This window comes from Haemorhous mexicanus, chromosome 3 (genome assembly GCF_027477595.1).
Source record: "Haemorhous mexicanus isolate bHaeMex1 chromosome 3, bHaeMex1.pri, whole genome shotgun sequence".
NCBI lineage: Eukaryota > Metazoa > Chordata > Aves > Passeriformes > Fringillidae > Haemorhous > Haemorhous mexicanus.
Genome location: NC_082343.1, coordinates 29,592,217 through 29,613,781, shown reverse-complemented (window position 1 = coordinate 29,613,781; position 21,565 = coordinate 29,592,217). Strand labels below are relative to the sequence as shown.

The 21,565-nt window shown below is 46.4% G+C and overlaps 1 protein-coding gene across 3 annotated transcripts in view; it reads right to left on the bottom strand.

The window, feature by feature from the left end:
- LOC132324767 (uncharacterized) overlaps window positions 1–20,407 on the bottom strand; it is a 60,693-nt gene extending 40,286 nt beyond the window's left edge. Inside the window, exons 1-3 of one of the 3 annotated variants that reach the window (XM_059841234.1) lie at window positions 19,784–20,407; window positions 2,122–2,197; window positions 366–856 (exon numbers count right to left, since the gene is read on the bottom strand). In XM_059841234.1, the coding sequence (XP_059697217.1) occupies window positions 366–856; window positions 2,122–2,197; window positions 19,784–19,888 (672 nt within the window). In that variant the 5' untranslated portion in view covers window positions 19,889–20,407. The remainder of the gene's footprint in view (window positions 1–365; window positions 857–2,121; window positions 2,198–19,783) is intronic. The other 2 variants (XM_059841233.1, XM_059841235.1) reach the window with 2 other exon arrangements.
- Window positions 20,408–21,565: the final 1,158 nt, after the last annotated feature.

The following is a 21,565-nucleotide window of genomic DNA, read 5'->3' as shown; positions in this document are numbered from 1 at the left end:
ACCTGTGTTTGTACAAAAGTAGAAGGCAATATGGAGATTGTTTACCCAAAATCATAGTGTTTTGCTTCTTTGGCCTATCAGGGCCAAGACTGTGTGTGTGTGTTGGGACTGCCAAGTGACAGTCACGAGATTCAGTGCAGTGTGTGCAAAGTTGAGTGCTTAGCAGATTCAGTTTTAGATGTATAAAATAATATAATAAAGTAATTAATGAGCCTTCTGATATCCATAAAGTCCTCCTCATCATTCCTCCTTCGTCAGGGCCCTCACAGCACAGCTATACTTGCCTCAATAATCCATTTCTGTCTTTGCTTACCAGGCCTTTTTCTCAAGCAATGCTGCTTTCCTCACGTGAAGTCCTGCCTTACCTGCTGCATTTTTTCCAGGTCAAGGCTGGGCCTGCTGACCTTATCCCCATATCCCTGTCGATGTCTCTTACAAGGCATGACCTGCTCAAGGCCCGCCCCGACGCTCGTGAAGATTAAAGATCCGGAGGCCGGGCTCCGCACCAGGGGCTGGAGTCTCTTGGGAGGGGAGGCACTGAACAGCACGGGGCTGGGGCTGGCCTGGAGGCCGTCACCCTGCTCTGCCACGGGCCGGAAGGACATGGCGCACAAGTTCTTCACTTCCTCGTCGCTGGAGGAGGCGTTGTTGCCGTCGCCGCAGCAGGTGAGCCGGCTGACCTGCGACCACTTGCGCTTCTCCGCGGCAAACTCCCGGTTGATGCGCTCCAGCTCCTCTTCCGAGCTGTGGCGGTCAAGGCTGGCATGGAAAAGGGCCCGAACCTTGCAGCATTGGCTCTCCTGGTTCTGGAGCTGGTTGGTGGCCAGAGGAGTCAGGGTACAATTCCGTCTTCTCTCTGGTGGGAGGAGGAGATTGAGAAGTGGCAGAGCAGATCAGGGCCCCACAGCCTATACAAAATGGGAGTGTTTTCTCCTGCCCTGCTGTTTTCATCTCCTCACAAGTAAACTTCTGACCTGTTCCCCCACCTTCTCTTCCCCAGATGAAACACCCCCCAGCTGAATGCTTCCCTTTGGAAGTTTCCAGACCTTTTTTCAGATCAGACTGCTAGATGTCATTCCCTTTCAAACCATTGCCTGGAAGTCTAGTTCCAGAGAAAGAACACAGATCTGTCACCCACCTCACCTCCTCAAGGTGGAAAAGACACAAGCTTACAAATGTGTTGCTAGGCACTTGCCTCTAGCCAAAAATATTAACTTCCAGTGACCAGTTCTCAGGACAGAAGAGCCAAGTAAGTTACACTATCCTAAGCATCACCTTTACGGCTCAAATAAATGAGATCTGTTTTCTGGAAATCAAAGTCCTCTATTACAAGACTTATCACACAAGAGAGCCTGTCTTCAGCCACAAGCAAGGCATGCTTTATCTCTTCTGCTGAGCTCTTTTTATGATAAGCATATGGAGCAGGGATCTGAATTCTAACAGGACATGTCCTGTGGGTCAGGAATTGAACTTCTGCTTCCTCTACATAAGAATCTGCTTGAACCTGGGCATAGGGCATGCACTAATGGCAAACTTAGCATAACTTGAGAGATGCATTTACTACAGATTTCACCTGCAGCTCTAAGCTACTTCATATCAAGTCCAAAAACAACAGCAGAGCACCTGTATCTTCTCTGTCAAAGACTCTCACTAGATGCAAGAACAGAGCTGCACAAAACCAACAGTCTAGGAGGAAGGGAGAGAGATAATCAAATAATGGGTCCAGGGGACTGAATAAACCGAAGGTTAAAACTCAAAATAGCAAGGATGAGGAAACCCAGAACAAAGATGACACAAGTCAAAAGCATGGAATAGAAGATAAATTTTTAGCCCCAGCTCTGCTGCTGGCACAGTTGTGGACCATCTCTGCCCCATGTCAGAGCACTGGGACTGTAACACATGGTTAACAATGTCTATTTCTGGTGGTAAAAATGCAACTGCAGCATATGATAACACCAGCCTCTCCCTGTGAGGTCCCAGATGCTTCAAAAGTGACTGATTTAATGCATCTGATTGTGGTACATTGGGGACTGAGAAGGAGGCATTTGCAAAAGCACGAGTGAAAAGAAAAACTGACTTCAGCCGTAGTATCCCGGGATCCTTCTATCTTCATCCCTTTACCTCTGTCGATCTGAGCAAGTTCCTGGTTCTCTCCCTCAGAGTCATCGCTGTCCTCATCACTTGGGGGATAGGAGATCTAGGGGACAAGGAGAAAGAAAAAGCTTCATCATGAACACTGAATATTGCTGCCAAGCCACTTCCCCCACCCTCCCCACTCTCACATCCTGGAGGCATCCACCCCACCTAACCACACACACCCAGCCATAGCACCTTCCTGTATGCACATCCTCATCTCCCATCGTATCCTCTTACTGGCAGCAACACAGAACACACAAAATACTGCTGCTTCCACCACACGAGGTGCACTGCCAGCTCTTTCCCAAGTACAATGAACATATCCTGCCTTTCACTTCCCAGACATGTAGCTTACAACCATCATGGCCTACCACATCCACATCACGTGGATAAATGAATCTCCAGAATCTCCACTGCCGATATAAAGACACATCCTGTCAACAGCACTTGCACTTGCAAGGCACCCACAAATGGAAGTGGCATGTTAGCTTTGGCCATCCTGTGCATGCACCCACACTTCCCCCTTGAAGTTCACACACAATCCACCACAGAACAGACTCATCTTGCTTTCCTACAGGCCAACCCTGAAGTATTTATTAGAAATAAGAAAAACAGGATTTCACAGAAACACAGACAATACTGTTACGCTGTCCCCTCCAGGAGATAACTTACAGTACCACTGAACACTTCTGAATGCTCCAAGATAACAATAATTCACATATTTTTGTCAATATCAAGACTTTTAAGGAACATCTGCTCTGTGTCAGCCAATGGACTTCATTGGCTGACTTACTCTTACTCTTTCAAAACATGTCTAACACTGAACAAACCTGCTAGCTGCCTCTTGAGAGGATTGAGAGACCTGAAACCAAGCTTTTATAGGTCAGATAGATCACACTGCTTCTGAGTTTCCTACACAGAGGAAATCCTACCTACCTTGTTACTGAAGTGACTTTTGTTCAGCTGCATAGAGCCTACCTGGAAGTTATTAGATCAAACCACTGAGCTACACAGCTTAGTATGTGTCTCTGGCAGCAGGCAAACCAAATGAGTCAAAGGAAAATGCAATACTTAAAAGAAACCTTTATAAGAAACAGTTCTGGAATAACATGATCATGGCAAGATGAACTTCATTATTCCTTACACCTTTTTATTCAGAATAACAAACACAGCCATCACTCTGAGCTGCCTCAAAATACTTGCTCTTAACAGAATCCAGTGGCAATACATTTCAAAAGGTTACGTGCTATGCTTCCATTTTACACCTTTGATGTGCTTGTGCTTGACTTTTACAAAGAAGAGGCAAGCATGCAGCCATTACACTGATACGGACCCATTTTATCTCCACCACCCTGGGGAGACATCTTTGTAGTGTTTCAGCCACCCAGAGACACAAAAGAGCAGCTACACTTACCTAGGTGTCTATGAAAGACACACTGCTAATGCAGAGAAGCAAAAATAGTTGACAAATTCTGATTGATACTGAATTTGACAGCTCTTAAATCAACACACCTATTTTGTGACCATGCTCCAGGACTGTGTTTGGGGCATTTTGTTCCCCTCAAAAACATGTTGACACCTCCCCCCCCCACCTCTTTCTTTAAAGCTACCTTTTGCCCTTCTGTATTTACATTGCCCTTTGAGAAATCAAAATATCTTTTCTTTCCTTGCTAGTCTTTAAACTACATCCTCAACTGTCAAAAGATGAACCAGGCAAGTCAGATTTCAGATTTATGCCTGCTGCAGATATTCCTGAAGTAAACACAGGACGTTGTTTTTCCTTCTACAACTACAATTTTCTTGTATGTGTTCACACACATGCATCATTTAATAAAGGCAGCTGGCACTGAGGAACACTGCCAAACACAGAGACTTCTAGTTGTCCCCAGAGCAGGTATAATACCTTGTTTGTACCATGGCAGTTCACAGAGGGGACAGCTGACACTGAGGTGCCATTGTGTGGCTGCTGTACAGACAGACAGAGGTCCTGTCTCCCTTATAAAAGCTAAGGCTCCCATTCTAACTCGAGAGGTACTGACCTTAGGCTGTGGCTCATTCCCACATAAAAACCTTTCATTTGGACACGGCAGGGTTTTCAGTGAGGTTTAGCAGCCCTGCGTGGGAAACCTAGCAGCTCCAGTTTCTGTACAATGTGAATGTCAATGCATGGCATGGCACTGCTTCCAAAAAAAGGCCAATGACATCCAGCACATGCAGGTCAAACAGCTACTGCACAATGTCACTGGCCTGAGATGCTTAAGATAGGAGGTGGATTTGAGTCAATGACTGACATTTGAAGGTCTTTGGGTCTACCGGTTGCAGGCCTCCAAAATACTCACTCTTCCCTCTGCAAGTGAAATTTTGCCAGCCCTTGGCCTCTTATGGGTAACTCTCCTCTACTGAGCCCTCCCCAGTCCCTCAGGCAACCAAAAACCAATTTCCCTTGTGAGTTGCCTTAAACACTTTGCTAGAGGCTGTCTTCAGAGCACATGAAAGAAAAGTCTTTCAAACAAGAGACTCTAGCTTTCAAGTCCCCCCAACAGAGACCCATCATTCATAGGAGGCTAACCATTAATCTTGCAGAGCTGAAATTTTTTACCTGAAACTCCTTGCCACAATACCTCACACAGGCAAAGATTAATGGAAGATCAAAAAAAAAAAAAAAAAAAAAGATTCTCTGTCAGTCTGGATAACAAGACTTTCCAAAAGCTAAAGATCTATGGAATCAAAGACTAATGCTCTGACTAGTTGGAGATAAATACTCTCTCCCTTGACTCTTCCCAGGCTTTAACAGTACCCTCTCCTAAGCATTCAAAAACATTTCACTAAACACAGCAGTCCTGTGTTCAGGCTTCCAGCCTCCCATATATTAGCCACAGATTTACTTTTGTCCAAGGCAATACAGCCCCATTTTCCTCAGAAATTCAGAACTGTGGCACTGCTATAGCAGAAAATTGGAAAACTTCATGTCAAAAGTCCCACCAGATCATGGCTTCATTCACAGCACATCAATTGCAGAACTGTTTAGATTGAAAAACACCTCTTAGTATCACAATAGTCCAAGCTCTTGCTCAAGCTGGAACAACTAGAAAAGTTGCCAGGACTGTGCACAACACACTTTCTGCTTTAACATGCAAATTTGAAGAGAATAGGGAAAAAATCTTCAATTCACATAAATGTGTGAATGTTTACAAGCTGTGGCACAAAAGAAGCCAAAAACCAAAGGACAGGTGGCCATCTACCCTTCAATCTTTCTTCAGTAAATGCATCAGCAATCAGCCTCCCATTTATGAGGATCACCCAGTGTTATTACACCTGAGACCTTCAGCTCTGGCACCTGACGTGCCTTCAGTCAGGACAAGGACTCCTTCTGTTCCAGACAGAAACAAACTAACTTCCCCATCCATTTCATTTCTCATCCATCTCTAGTAAGGAAATATGGCTTGCTGTAAAATAACCAGATGGTATTTAAGGAAAACTTAAGAATAAGGCTTACACTTTTGAGGGAGTTTTAACATGAAAGACAAACTAGGAGATACAAGAAAAAAAAAGAGACAGAAAAATACATCTTCCTGATCACACTGCTGCTTGTCAATTGAGTAATAAACTGCAGTTGAAATTGCCCAGGTCCTAAAGGGTCACATCACCCTCAAAGTCTAAAGCTTTGAAATACACCAGACAATTAAAAAGTCCCACTATGTTAAAGTGGAGTTCCTCTTGGTTTGACTTCCAGAAGAGAAATTATCCTGCTATCCTACAATCAAAACCAATGACATTAAGAAGCATCTGTGAGCTTACAAAGGACAAGAAATCTCACTTGTAAGGCAGACTAAAACTCTCCCACCAGGCTCCACTTAAAGGCTGCATCGTCCTAAAAACCTAAAACACCAACAGCATGGTTTGGTTCAGCACAGGTATGTTCATGAGGAAGAGATAATACAAAGATACAACTGACCACAGGCAACCTCTTGTTCCCAGCTCGAATGAAGAATGCACACAGGCTGGAGGGCATCATTCCCAATCTCCCTCTGGGAGCAAGGGACGGAGGGAAGGAAGGAGTTTACCTCCAGGGAGGTGGTTTCCCTGGCAGAGGCCAATACTGCTTGTGGTGTACATACAAGGCTGTTTGTGAACCAGGCTTGCCCACTGCAGGCAATCTCTGCAACTAAGTGAAGTCCCTTCCAAGAGCCCTGGAAAGAGACTCTAAGTTGATCTCACACCCTGGTTCCTGGCACACAACCAGAAAGCAATGGATGAGCTCAACAATGACTACTGGTATCTCTGTGATGGAGAACTGATTTCCATTTCTTCAAACTGGAGAAATGAAACCAGCACTCACCTCCCCCCGCCACACTGCCTACAGAGCAGCTGCTACAGACACGGGCAAGTTACAGCACAGGGCTCTGCTGCTGCCTCTTCTCCATTTCCATTGCTTAGCTTTAGCAAAAACATTTCACTAAATTTCCCTTGTGTTATTTTTCCAGGTCAGCAACTGGTACAGCTGCCACGGGACACTGCCTTGAATGAGGGAGGTGCCATCCTACCAATTATAAGAAACTCTGAATTAGAGAGAGTTGGAAAACGAGGTAGATGATGAGACACTGAAAGGCAGTTTTGAGCCATGGAACATTAGGAAGAAGGAAGGAATGAGTCAAACAGACCTTCAAATTAACATGTAACTCCTTTCCCAAGATATCCTTTAATTTTGAAAGATATTCAGTGAATATCAGGGAGAATTTATGCTAGTACAACAGGTTGGCTCTCTCCTCAAGAAAAGTTGCCAAGTTAAAGTTCAGTTCAATCTTCAAACATCCACATGTGAGATGTGACTTCCCAAGCTATATCTGGGCCCTCCAACAGCTAAACTCACAGCAAGAACTGTCCTGGTTTGAAAAAGCTTTTCTAGAATATTTTTTCCATGTTACTATGTTCCTTTTTAATTTTCACAGTAGGTCTGCCTTCAAACTCTATTCACCATTTCCTTGCAAATGGCTACAGTCAAACACAGGGCTCATAACCCTTGAACATGGTCCTGCTTGACAGAGCAGCTGTTGGGTAAATGAAAGCTGGGATGGGCCAGTGGGACACAGCACTCCCTGAGACCCTTGTTTTCTAAGCCCTACCTATGCCAAGCACAGCAAAATTCCTGGTGTAGGAATGCCAGCTTCTGCATGGGCCTGGAGTGTATAATTGTCAATGGTTTCACAGATGTGAGGGAAGCAGAGAGTCCCTCCAGGTAGCCAAATCTGCAATGCTTTAACAGTACAGTTATTTTTTGTTCAGTGCTTACCATTCTCATATACTGCCAAACATGGTCACTGGCAGCTCTCAGGATGCAAGTGGTGGCAGTCATTAATCAAAGAATATGGATCCCAAGCTTCTGTTCTGAGGAGCAATGACTGAGCTGCATTTCCAGAAGCATGGGCTTAAACTGGGTTACCTAGATCTTGAAAGGAAAGCACAAGGCTTACAGAGAACAGTGAGGATATGAGTGCTGCATGGGTGTGAGGAGGCACATGCTTGCCCCTCTTACCATTTTAAATCCTCTCCCTCAGCCACCCGCACTTTCACAAATACATAGGTGTGTCCTGACCATACTGTCTACAGCTTCTGGAAAGAACTGGCACCTGTGGACAAATCTGACTAGAACGAAAGCAGAGATACACTACCCTCGTGCTGGGGATCCTCATCTGCAAGTGGAGTAAACCAGAGGACTCTATGCAGACAAGTGCAGTGGGGCTGGCTTCAGCCCTGGAAAAGGGTTGTTGTTTTGAGTGGTCAAAACATGGTTCAGGCCAACACAGCTGACTCTGCACTCTCTCATCTGCCCCACATCAGTTCTCTTTGCAGCAGTCAGAGTGTACAAACCTCTTTTTCAAAATCTTCCCCTGTTCCTCCCAGGGCTAAGCTGAGATGATTTTGCAGGGGGAGACTAAAGATAAAAACACCAGAGGATTTACAAAATAGAAACCAACCAAACAAAAAATCCCAAGAAACCTAGCAAGTCCTGATGCTTCACCATTAATCCAGAAAAGTACATTTATACCACCAGTGAGCCTATGGTGCTTGAACACTTGGGGTATCTAGTTTCTGGTGCCTGTGCACTCCCATGTTCCCCAGTCCCAAGGAAGGGAATACAGCTGATGCTTGCAATTGAGACTCCAATCCACCCCGGGTCTGTTCTCAGGAACTCTGGGCAAATATTGTTACAAGAATAAAACTAAGATCATGATTTAAATTCCACCCAAAATAAAAATAATTACTTGCAAACAGATTAGAACAGACTTTGTTCTACCAATGGTATAGGCACCCATAAAGAGGCACACACTCCTCGCATCAGGCAGCACACTTCAGTGCCAGCAAAAGACACAAAAGGAATGCTATCAATTAAAAAATTAGTCTTTAAAAGGCCTCCTAGACAAAATACACCCAGACTCTGTTCCTTACCACACAAAATACTCCAAATCTGAGAGAACATTATTAAGTTTATTTATCCTCAAAGCCACTATGAGATCAAGAATCTCCCTGATTAAACATAGCTGCAGTCATGTTTGGAACCACGGCTTCAATGTTATAAATTTCACTTGTTAAAAACAGAGATAAAACAAAGTCACTACAGCCCTCACTCAGCCAGGTGGATGGGATTTGGTAACAAAGGTGTTGTTACCACGGAAATGGAGTCTTTAATCCTTCAATTTCCTTCTTGACTTCCCAGAGTGCTGTGTTCCAAAGTATGACCACTTCTGCAGCACGGGAGCCAGGGGAATGGTGCAGCTCCATGCTGTGATGTGTATCACTCTGCTAGCAAGAACTTTTACAAAATTCTCAAACTATCCTTACATTGTTAGTTTAAGAGGCTAGTTAAGGTTTATAGCTCTGCTGCAAGTGACAGAAACCGTACACTCCTCCAACTCCACTTCTACCTGCTCATAAAGCTCACAGGTGTGCCACTTCCCTGTAAGTGTCCCACCAACCTCCCACACTCACCTTCTGCTCCTCACACATACCCAGCCCAGCCCGGCCCCAGGTGGCAATCACCTGCATGGGACAGAACCACACTAGGAGTTTCTCAACAGCTCTCTTACTCCACTCATAGATTTGCTGCTGCAATAAAGAGAGCTGTGGCTAATTCCTACACAAATTTCAAGGATTCTCCCGAGGCTGGTGTTCACCTGTTATCTTTTTCATCCTGTGAGAGGAGACAACATAGCTCAGACGAGAACTAACAAAGAAACTTATCAGAAACCATCAGCAACACAGTTGTGATGCAAAGAGATCCCTTTGCAAAGGAGGCCCGCTCCCGGACAGCTCTCAGCTTGGAGCCCTGGCAATCGCCTGGCTCACACCCGGCAGGAGCAGTGTTATTCAGCAGTGTTGACACCACAAAGCACAGCAATCCAGGAAGACAAAAAGGACCCCCCGAAGGATTAAAGACCTTCTTTACAGGGCCTCATCCACGCTGCACTAAGATACAGTGACCTAGCTCCATCTGTAATTTACAGCCCATTTGCTGCTAAACCTCAGCTCCAAATAGATTAAAAGCAACACTATTTATCAGATGCTTAAAACCCTCTCAGACATAAGAGTAAGACAGTACAAGGGACACCTAGAACTGGAGAGGCACCTCTAACAGCTGATCTTATCTGTCATGCGTTTACTCAGGGAGGGAGGATGGGAGCTGGCTGCTCACACCAGCGCCAACCATTCCTGCCTTGGCCACGGGGATTTAAACACAGCCCTCCCGACTGAGAGCCCACCCCACCGGCCTAGCTCAGTTACTATTACTGTGACGGGGAAAGGTTTCTTTGCACAGGCCAGCTTCTCAGGCAGTTTACAGCAGCTCCTCAGCATTCCATGAGTCCCCTCAACCAGGGAAGCACGGCTGACAGCAGCTGGCATAAACAACACATCTGGTAACAGTTTTTCCATTCCCTACTCAAAAGACTCAGAGGGCAAGTGCCTTTGCCCTGAGATACTTCCTTAGCTGAGGAGAAGCTGCTTGTGTTGGGAGACCTCACTCGACACTCACCTCTGCTCAGCCATAAAGAACTACATTAGCCACATTTGCAAACACAAGGAACAATGCCTTACAGTCAGGCTGGAAAATACATTTGGAGCACATGAGACATTTCAGGCTTCTCCTCCCCTTAAAATCTCACATTAACCCCTCTGAGTGCAAGCAGATGAGAGCTGTTTCACCTCTATGGATTTACACCAAACTTCTTGTGTTTTATCAGAGAGCAAACCAGTAGGTTAATCCTTTCAGACCAGGTCTTTGATCCGTCTGGTCAGGCACCTTCAAAGTAAGAGTTAGGAGCATGTCATAACTTGTAATGTCTCTCGCTGCACCAGATCCTTTCCTGGTAAATATTTTGTGATTCCAAGTGGTTCCTAGTTGGGAAAATCTGACAAATGGGTTGTCAAATCATCCCACACATGGAGGGATGACCTAGAAAATAAGACAGAATTTGAATATTCACAAAGATAGAATTTGAATATTCACTCTCTTCTTCAATATACAGCATAGAAGGCACAAAATTAAATTAGTATGAGGTAGGTCCTAAACAAATAACAGGTGATCATTTGGCAGTGTGTAGTTAAGGTGTGAAATACTCTGCCACAGGATGTTCTGGATGTAAATACCCCTACACAGATTTGGTGGTGTAAAATGAGGTTTAGGCAGAAGAAACTTACTGGGTTATTAATGCAGGAGGATAGGCTGCTGGGAGGAACTGTAGGTCTAACATTGGGTGGGTGCTCCTAAATTCCATTCATGGAAGTAAGTACAGCACCATGCAATTACTTGCAATGTCACAAGGTAAGGGGGATGCAGAGAGCAAAGTGTGACTGCTCTGCCAGGTCCAACTGACCCCACCACAAAGTGCTACTGAGACAGTGTCCAAGCACTACATACCAAATTAGCATCCCCATGAATCAATTCAGAGGCAAGATGGGAAAAGCTGCATTGCACTGCAGCCCTCTGCAAAATACCATTGAGGAGCTTCCCAAAAGTGACTGGTTCTGTCCAAGCCAGAACAAAAAGGGCTGTCTGAGAACAAAAAAAATCTATACATGGAAGCTGCTGATTTTTCAAGCCTCTAAATTATTTCAGTTTATATGCTTCACACCAAATACCTCTGTTCTTTCCTTTAATTAGCCTTTGGCCATAGAACTTTATTCCCTTGGAATAATCAACTCATAGGAATAAAGAAAAAACTATATTAAAAAAAAAACACACACAAGAATAGTTTGGCTGCAGACAACTGTCTGGAATAACCACTTGGCTTTGTGTGTAATAACTGGGTGACAGGATATGGAAGGATTATTTTATATTTTTCCAGCTTACATCCAGACACACTCTTAGCAAACTGGAGAACTTAGCTGCCTGTCTGGCACCTTTCCTTCAGATGGGAAATTCCCCATTCAACCAAAGGAAATTTTATTCTCATCTTATGTCCATATAGAGCTTGGCAGATTGTGTTATGCCAAGAAGTAAGGACATCAGTTAAATAAAAACCAGCATGCATCATGGAAACAATGTGACCCTGTTTGGAAGGAGCAAGATGAGACAGATTGCTGAATAAAATAGGTGTGAAGGGAAGGGGTAGGATCTTTGTGCTATCAGCAACTCAAACTGCCTGATCTCCTTGAAATCCTGGCTCAAAACCAGATTTGTAGCCCAGACAAATCAATTAATCAGCTACCAAGCAATAGTTTGGTCCCTAGATATATCAGAAACTAAGGCCTGCCTATTCTTATTGTGGACACTTAGGAATATTGAGGTATTTGGACATCTCACAAACAGCAGGCATCTCCCATCCCTTCATAAATCTAAATTTAGATAAGGACCATCTACCTAAAGTCAGGCAACAAACAGACCAGCCCATGGCAGAGAGGAGGTTATAAAGGGCACCAAGAACAAGAACATAGCGAGAGAGGGAAGAAATGCCTAGAGACACCCTGAGATGTCCACCCCCAAGAGGTGACCATGCCAAACCAGAAGAAACCTTATTTGAGCTGTGCTTCACCTGCTTACTGCATCCCCACGGCTTGGGCAGCCCTGTGCCCAGACTGGCATGGAGACAGCTCTGCATAGGTCACACTGGGCCATATGTCCTTTACATCGACTTTCAGGCCTGGGTCACAGCAGAGTTCGCTGCACAGGGAATGCTTTCAGTGCACATAAAGGTCACAACTAATTGGCTTTTCTCTAAATCCTTGCCTGGGTGTTCCCGCTGAGCACTTGTGGGTGGTGCTGGTGCCTATTCACAAACAGCTTAGCCGGCTGGCTGCTGGTCACCGGTGGCAGGAGGACAAACAGGCACTGCCCAGGGCCACGTACAGCAGCTCCTGCGGCAGCGCACAGCCCAGCACACACATACCTGGGATGCCGGTTGCTAGGAAGAGCTGGATCACCCGGCAACCTGAATCCCACTCAACAGGAGAACAGGGGCTACAGATAAAGGCACGGGGGTGGGAGGGGTTGGCGCTGCCTACAATGTGTGTGGGAGTGTTATTTCCCGCTGAAAAGGGAATACAGCCCTTGGTTCCCATTCTGAGGAAGCCCATCAACACTGCTGTGACCCCAGGCATGCTCCAGAAACAGCCAGGGAAGCTGGCCAGGCTGACACATTACAGCAGAGCGGTGCCCTGCCCACCCACCACTCCACAGAACTCTCCTAAGGAGATGCAAGCCTTGCTTTTTACTATTTAAAAAAAAATGTGAACCCACTTTTTTGTGAAAGACATATAATTAAAATAAATAATGACCTGGTTTTGCTGTCTATTTTCACCTCAAATATGAGCTCTTTACGTGCTCAAGAAGACATTTAGCATCCCAAACAGTGCAACAAATTTGGAACTTGTAGGACAATGCATGACAGCAGGAAATTAAGAAGTGCACTATCCAGCAAAGAAAAATAATCAGTTTTCACTGAAATCCCCAAGCTAAATACCTAGCACTGACTTTTCAGAATTTAGTTCTTCATTCAAATAAAAACCAAGAATTGGGAAATACAAGGAAAAGTAATGAGATTTCTTTGTGCCTTTGGGAGGTGGACTTTTTTTTAAGCTAGTCCATAGTTTCCTATCAGTCATAAAGGCAGCTGAGAGAATGTCTCAACAAACTACCTCAATTTCCATGAATGCCCCATCATGCTGTACATGCAGCATCTGCAATTTGTCTGAAGTATCACTCTTTGGAATTAAGTCATTACAGGAGATTATCAGTGCTGAATGTCTGCACAGAAAAGATGACAACCCTTAAAGATTCAGATCTTCAAAGCCAAGTAGAAAGAATCGCAAACCTATTATTTTACAATGCCTTAGGGAGAAGTCTCAAAAACCTAAGGCTTAAAGTGGCTGGGATTGCCTGTTGTACTCCTTGCCTTAGCTAAGTATCTATCACAGTACTTAGCTTACTTAGCTAAGGATCTGTCTAACCCACTAACATGCGTATTTTCAGTCCAAATTATTACAAGCCTAACTTCAGGCATATTCATAGGCACTCCAAAAGTCAAAATTGTACTTGCACACTTAGATTCACTCGTTTGTGCCTTTCCTGCAATTATGACAAACCAGAAGCACCTAACCTAGCCAGCTGGTGTAACAGGAAGAAAAGCAAACTTTCAATGTACAACAGAGTCCTCCAGATCTAGGGGAATGAACCTGTGGCATCTGCTGAAAAACCCATAAAGGAGAGAAAACCTGCATACACCACAGCAAACAAAGCTAAATTTTCCCTGTGCCAAGCTGAAGACCTGTGACACACGACAAGCAGTCGGCCCAAAGGAAGGCAGAAATCAGTCTGTCCTCATTCATAGTAAGCCTGAGCACTTATGCAGATCTTTGAAAGCATACCCACTGTGCATCAATAATAATGCTACTCCACTCTTTTTTGTCTAAGGAGAAAAAAGATAAGCTACCACAGGGATACTGACTGCAGGAGTCATTGCCTGCAGCCTTGAGGTTCACCTTGCACAGCCAGCTGAATCCCTTTTACACAGGGAGGATGAAGATGATTCCCAGTTGCCTGTCAGGGCTGGCCAGCCAGACCAGAGTCTTACAGCTGATTCCAGATACAGATGCCAGTAGAAAATAACTGAGAGGACTTTATGGCCCCCAGTGCTGTGTATGCTCACATATAAGCTGCAAGAGCACATGAAGAGAACTGACACAGTTAGCACCTAGCACAAAATTCCCTTTAAGCAAGTGTAAGGCTAAAGTTACATAGAAGAGAAATGCAGTTCTCTGTCACTAGAACACTCACATTTGACTTTGTATCACTGATCAACATTAAGGAAGTGACAAACATGTCTGTATTATCTCTGTCCAAGACCAAAGTGAATATGGCAAGTACATAAGTAATTTAACAACTTTTGTTGATAAGAACATCAGTTGTATCACCTCCAAAGTTGTTTGTCTCAACAGCAAGTTGGAATGAAATTGCCACCTTTAAAGTGCTCAGTCTTCTTTAGCTGCATGTTCCAGCCAGTTAATTTTTTAACACACCACAATCCAACTGTTTCATTCTGATAACACCTAGGGCCACTAATTAAGGGCTTAGTTTGACTGGCAATGCACAGACTTGTTCCAGCCAGATGCTCCCTGCCCGAAGGAGCTTGCTTGCAAGCAAAGCTCAGAAAACAGACACCCACACATGAGCCACTACATAAATAGCAAGGCCCCAAGAGTTCAAGAGAAACTTGGAAGAAACATTCGTGTGAGAAACCCCTACCCCAAATTGTGGGGATGATTAAGACATTTGATTCACAGAAAGCTCATGGAGTTGGTTAGAGAACAATTCTAAGGGCTCAATATCAGTACTCCATCACAAACCCACATGCAAACCCAAGATATGCATTTTAAAAGCTCCTTGATCAGCCTGACTTAATAGTTCAGGAAGTCCTTCTCAGGGCTACAAGTCTAAAACTAGGAAAGAAAATAAAAAACTATACTAGACTGTAATACTGGACAACCAACACAAAAAAAAAAATTAAAATCAGGCATTGAGTTACAGGCCCCTCTCACTTTCCTGGTTTTGAAGCATTTCACTACCAAATGGGACATTCCCCTGATCTCACTTTTTTCTCCTATCTCAACTGCTCTAGAACAGACCCAGTTGTCAGCCGTTATCAAAGATGATCCCTAAACTATAAAGTCAGATCTACTTCTGGCTCAAAAACAGCCAAAAAGGTTCCTGAATCTGGCCTAACATCTAGCCAATAACACCAGACCATTGAAACACGTGGCTGACCAAAGACCGAGGCACAGGCAATGCCCTCTCCTTTCTTGGATTGAGCCACAAAAGCTAAAAGTTGAAGAGCTGAAGCTCTTAAGCTAACAGGCTGTGCTAAGAGCTCTGGAGTGGACATGCTGCCCCTGCTACAGGGGCAAGTATCCAATGGAAAGACACCTCAAAACTGACATCCAAAAGTCCTGATGAGGACAGGCTCTGATGAGATGCTTCCACAAATGTTGAGAAAGCTGGCAAATACCATGGCTAGGCCATTCAGGATCATCTCTGGAAGGTCATGGCGATCAGAGAGAGGCACCTGAGAACTGGAAAAAAGCAAATGTTATCCCAGTCTTCAAAAAAGGCAAGAATTAGGAGTCAGGGGACAACCAGTCAGTCTGCCTCACCTCAATCCTTAGAAATGTGATGGAATGCCTCATTCTGGAGGCCATGTCTATCCACATGAATGACAAGGAGTAATCAGCATGAATTTACCAATGTCATGCCTGATACACCCAACTGCCTTCTAAAATGAAACAAGTGCCTGGCTGGATAAAGGGAGAGCAGCGGATATTGTCTACATTGACTTCAGCAAGACTTTCAACACTGTCTCTCACGACCTCCACACAGGCAAACCCAGGAAGTGTGGACTGGATGAGTGGACAGTGAGGTGGATTGAGAACTGGCTGATGGTCATAATCAGTGGCAGACAGCCTGGCTGAAGGCCTGTCATTAGTGGTATCCCCCAAGGTTTAATACTGCGCCCAATATTGTTTAACTCATTCGTCAATGACTTGGATGAAGGGGCAGATGCCTCCTCATCAAGACCACTGATGTCACAAATTTGGGAGGAGTGGCTGATACTCCAGATCCTTGAGAAGGACAGGCTGGAGAGATGGGCACAGAGGAACCTTCAGAAATTCCTTCAGCAAAGGTAAGAGCAGAGTCCTGCACCTGGGGAAGAATAACCCCACGGACCAGCACAGGCTCAGCTGCTGGAAAGCAGCTCTGTGGAGAAGGACCTGGGGGTCCTGGTGGACAACAAGCCATCCATGAGCCAGCAGCGTGTCCTGTGGCCAAGGAGGCCAATGGTATCCTGAGGTGCATCAGAAGAACGCTGCCAGCAGGTCAAGGAGGTGATCCTGCCCCTCTACTCAGCCCTGGTGAGGCCACATCTGGAGTGTTGTGTCCAGTTCTGGGCTCCTCAGTACAAGAGAGATGAGAACCTTCTGAGTGGGTCCAGTGGAGGTCATAAAGGTGATTAAGGGATTGAAACATCTCTTTTACCAGGAAAGGCTGAGGGAGCTGGGCCTGGTCAGTTTCAAACAGAGGCAACACAGAGAATCTCTTCAATGTATATAAACATCTAAAGAGGGGGTGTTGAGAAGATGGAACCAGGCTCCTCTCAGTGGTGCTGAGCAATAGGACAAGGGGCAACAGGCAGGAACAGATAGATGTACAGGAAGTTCCGCCTGAACATGAGGAAGAACTTCTTTACTGTGTGGGTGACCAAGTCCAGAAAGGCTGTGGAGTCTCCCTCACTGGAGTTATTCAAGAGCTCCCTGAACACAATCCTGTGCCACATGGTCTGCCATGACCCTGCTTGAGCAGGGAGCCTGGAACAGGTGATCTACTGTGATCCCTGCCAACCTTACCCATTCCAGGATTCTGTGAAGCAAGATCGTCTGTCTTCCAAGGCAAGGCACTCAAATTTGAACCCTAACTATCACAACTGACAGCCCAGCCACCCTTATCAGAGACTGCTGGCTGAGCAGGCTAACCCAACATCAGGTGAAGTGTCAGTCAGTCCCTCCCTCCCTTCCCACCATGGTGACTTCTGATGAAAGAGAAATGGAGGGACACTTTCTGAGAGACACCAGCACATCTTGAGTCAAAGTCCTCTGAGGAGCCCTAATTGTCAACAGCCTAAAGGCCAGTTTTAGAACAGAAAAAGAGAAGTCTATTACATCAACACCCAAAGATTGCATATTTTGTGGTTTCACTTACAGAAGGCCATGGCATCCTCTCAGCTTCTCCAAGCAGGGGAAAACTAGGAGGACCTGTTACAGCCACACTAAACCAATGTGAGACACATCATACAAAAATAAAACCTTTACAATGGGCAGAAATTTCATTCTGAAAAGATTCCCAAAGCTTGGATGCCAATCCAAGACTGGTCAAATCTTCCACACTTGTAAAAATGAGTTGACAATTTACCCAAGGACAGTCCCCTGGGACTTTGGCTAATTTCAGTGCAGTTGTAATCTAGAAGCACAACAGCAGCGTGCTTTTGCTTCAATTTGGGAACTTCCCAAAAAAGTCAAAGTGCTAAAGCGAATGGGCAACGAAGCAGATGAGCAGCTAAGCACACTGTTATTAAAGCCCAGAAAGCACTTGTTTTGGGTGGTGAATGTAGACCAGTTCTTACTCTATCAAACTTGATGTTCATTCTCCACTTACAGGGCTACAGACCTCTACAGAACTGATTCTGTGCTCTCACCTAACTTTTCACTAGGTTTCAAAGACAGCACACTGGACCTTTTAAATAATGCATTTACCATACAAGCCAGAATACATACAGACTTGCACAGACACAGACCAAGGCCAAGATGGCTGAGTCTGCTTAGTGCCTGGCAGCCCCACATCATGAGGGCAGTAGAGCAAAAGGGCACAGGACATTTGGCCTTGACACAGGGTCCGTGCACAGCACAGCCACCAGAAGCTTCCACATTGCTCACCCCCTGTGACACCTACCCAGGGCCCATACCTGCAAGGAGCTCCGGTCCAACACCTAAGACAGAGCCCTGCACACTCCATTAAGCAATTAGTATGCTGCTGCAAGGCTCAACCAAGACCAGGCAGCTGCACACGGTCCCCAAAGGCCTACAAAACAGATTTAAACCCAGAGTTTGCAAGTCTGGCTTTCTGCCCATACACATGTGTACCAGTCATTGTAGCACTCCCCACTGCAGGCTGCAAAGACAGCTCTGATGGGCCATGCAACAGCCTGGCAAGCAAGGCACAGTGCAAGCTGAACTGTCTCTACTGAGCCTGCAAAAATGCAGACCACCTGTCTGCAGCACAAAACCTTGGCACTAACATGAACAAAATGGCTGCAGATGCCCACTCATGCACATTTTCCTGCATGCCTCCAAGCATCCTGAAGGCTGTATCCACCTCTGAGAACTCCTTTCAAAGATTCTCACGGTTTCACAACCTGAGGCTCCAAGAGACAAACAATAAAGCTAAAGGAGGAGATTGCAGCCATAAGGCCCAGAAACACAGTGTTAAAAAAACCCTCACTGCCTCTGCAAATACTCTGCACTGAAGCAATCCACAACAACCTAAAGCACTGCCCTTATTTTACTTCCAAAAATAAAACCTAACCCTGCCTCCCCTGAGAGCCACAGAATGTGCAATCCCCAGAGGAAGAAGTACAGCAAACTTTGTTAGAAACAGTGCTGATGTTTCATCAAAGTTGCCATCAGCCTGTCCAGAGTGACTGCGCAGAAGTGCAGCCACACGGCAGTGAGCCTCTGTGTAACACATACAAAAGACTCCACTAGAGTCTGGTATACGGATCCCCAGCCCCCAACTCAGGCAACGAGGGCTGCTACTTTTCCCAGATCCCTTCTTTTATTTGGGGCCAGGTGCTACACTTCCCACACTACTGGTGCCAATCCAGAGCAGCTCTGCTGATTTCAGGGGATATCCCTTGGTTCTCAACAATTTTGCCAAATCAGGATCCTGTATTTTTTTCTCATTCGTCAGGGCTCCATTTTTATCCTGTGGTATATGGCTCAAAAACTCCTCTTTATATTTGGCAGGAAGGGCTTAGACAGTTCTTATCCTGAATCTGTGGTCCTCAGTTTTATTTTAAACATTAAAAACGGATGTAAGAAGAATCTGGAAAGCTATGGGTCAAAGCAATGATCCAGCCTGCAAACTTCAGCTCAGATTCTGGCCTTCAGGGCCAGAAGAGAGAGAAATGCAAATAACGAGCTGAAAGGCATTTTAGGTAAATCATGTTTGTACAGTACCTAGCACAGTGGGGCTCCAGCCTGGAAAGGGCTGAGAGGCTTCGGATTTGCCCACGTACAAAGGTATCTAGGCAAATGCCTCCACAGTTAAATGGGAATCCCATCAAAAGGAAAACATTCTAAAGAACAGACAGATACATCTGTCATCATACACTTTTCTGTATTATCTGAATTGTGCAGGGTAACTCTGAGTGCAAAAGAACGGGACTTTAAGTAACAGGAATACAGCCTAGGCCAGCTCCTCCTGAGCACACTAGCTGAGAGGAAACTGACCCAGCATAATAAACACTGCAAGTTTCCAGCTTCTCAAGGCCCTCTCAGTAGTTACCTGAAGGGGTCAAAAAACAACCGAGACAAAACCGGCTTTCCTTACCTTTAGCTGGAACGGCTGAATTTCGTTCAAACTCTGGTTCCTGAGCTTTTTGGTGAGGATCTTCAGCATGGTACAAATCCGAGGAGCCAAGAAAGGGTTAAGCATACACACACGCACGCATCTGCATCTGCCGCGCCGCTGCCGCTACGCTCGGCGGAGCTGCGCGGAGCTCGCATCCAGCACCGCAGGTACACGGCGGCGAGGCACGGCTCCGCACAGCCGCGGCTCCCGGCTGTGCCCCCTGCCCCTCCGCCACCGCACCCTGTCCTGCAGCCCTCCGCGCTGGGACGCAAAGGGAATCCCTCTCCAAAGCCTACAGAAAAAAAACTGAGCACCAAACTTCCTCTGCCTTCCACCCCCTCCTCAGTTACGCTTCAGAAAGGAGGGAGGTACCAGCTGGCAGCGTGCTGCAGAGGACAAGAGACACTCGGCACAGAGCGCTCGCTGCGGGACGGCAGAGCTCCCTGAGCGAGGCGCCGGGCTCGGCTCATGGCAGCGCTCCCGCCCGGTCAGCCTCGGGTGGGCATCGGGCATCGCGCCCCGCTGCTGCCGCGGGCCGCTGCCACCACCCCGGGCTCCCTCCGGCACCGCCGCCACGGGAAACTTGTAACAAGCGGCGCGGCAGCGGCGGCGCACATTGGCCCGACGGGGCGGGACGGGGCGGGGACTCCGCTTAAAGGGTCACCGGCCCTTCCCGGCCGCCGGCGTTCCTTGACTTCCCCGACCTGGGCGGACTCTGCTCGGGCTATGCGGGACTGGGAGCTGTCTCTGCGCTCCCGCATCCTGGCTCGCAGTCCGCTCAGTCCAGGGACCCCACAACGGGATGCCGTGACCTGTCTGTCCCGCCCTCCGATCCAGAGCACAGATCCATAGGGAGGGCTCGTGGGTCCGGTCTCGAGTCCCTTGAGCCACCCCGGGGACTCGCACGGCGCCTGCAGCAGCAGGGAAGCTCGCCACAGCCTTTCCCCACAGAAACGCAGGCGCGGGGCCAAGCCAGCAGCAGCTCCTGCTGCACCAGCAACCCTCGGGCACAAGCAAGGTGCCCCGTTTCCATGGGCAGTCCCCCAGCACCTCCCTGGCAAAACAGTCGGGAAAGTTATCAGGGGCTGACTGATAGGCTCCCGGCCACTTTGAACCCACAGGAAGCCGCCGACGTGTTTGCCAGCAGTAACAACAAAGGGCTTTCACCCACTGCCAGCTCCGTGCCAGCGATGAACTCCCCAAGTCTAGGTGAAAGGTCCCTTTTGCCCATTACCAGTCCCTGGGGGCCAGCAGAGCCTTTTGTCCCAACCTTCCTCCTGGGACAAGCTAGGAAGCATTGCAGAGGTCTCTGCTTGTGTACAAATTCCTGAGGAGCACCGCCTGGTTAACTGTGGGTTCCCAGTTCTCAGCCAGCAGGCCTGTAACAAGATAAGAGCACTCCTAAAGTGCTGACTGTGGAAAAGAGAGAGCACATCTTTGCTGCGGGGGAAAGGGCCTAGGTTCAGCTCCATTTAGCAAAGTATTTTTTCTTGAAGGAGTACAACAAGCACAGAGTCTGAGCCAGAAAGCAAAATTTTTGCTTTTCAGATAGTGCCTTCTTAGAAGATGTCTGCAGTAGGAAACTGTCTCATCTGTTAAACCATACTCGTTCTGTGTGTTCTGCATTCACACCATGGACTTGTTTTCACCGATTTTTCCCAGAGTTCACACCAAATTGAAATCACAATCCAACCTTATGACTCTACGCCACCACATATTGCTGTAGGTACTTCTGCTTTTCTTTTTGTATGGATTAAAAAA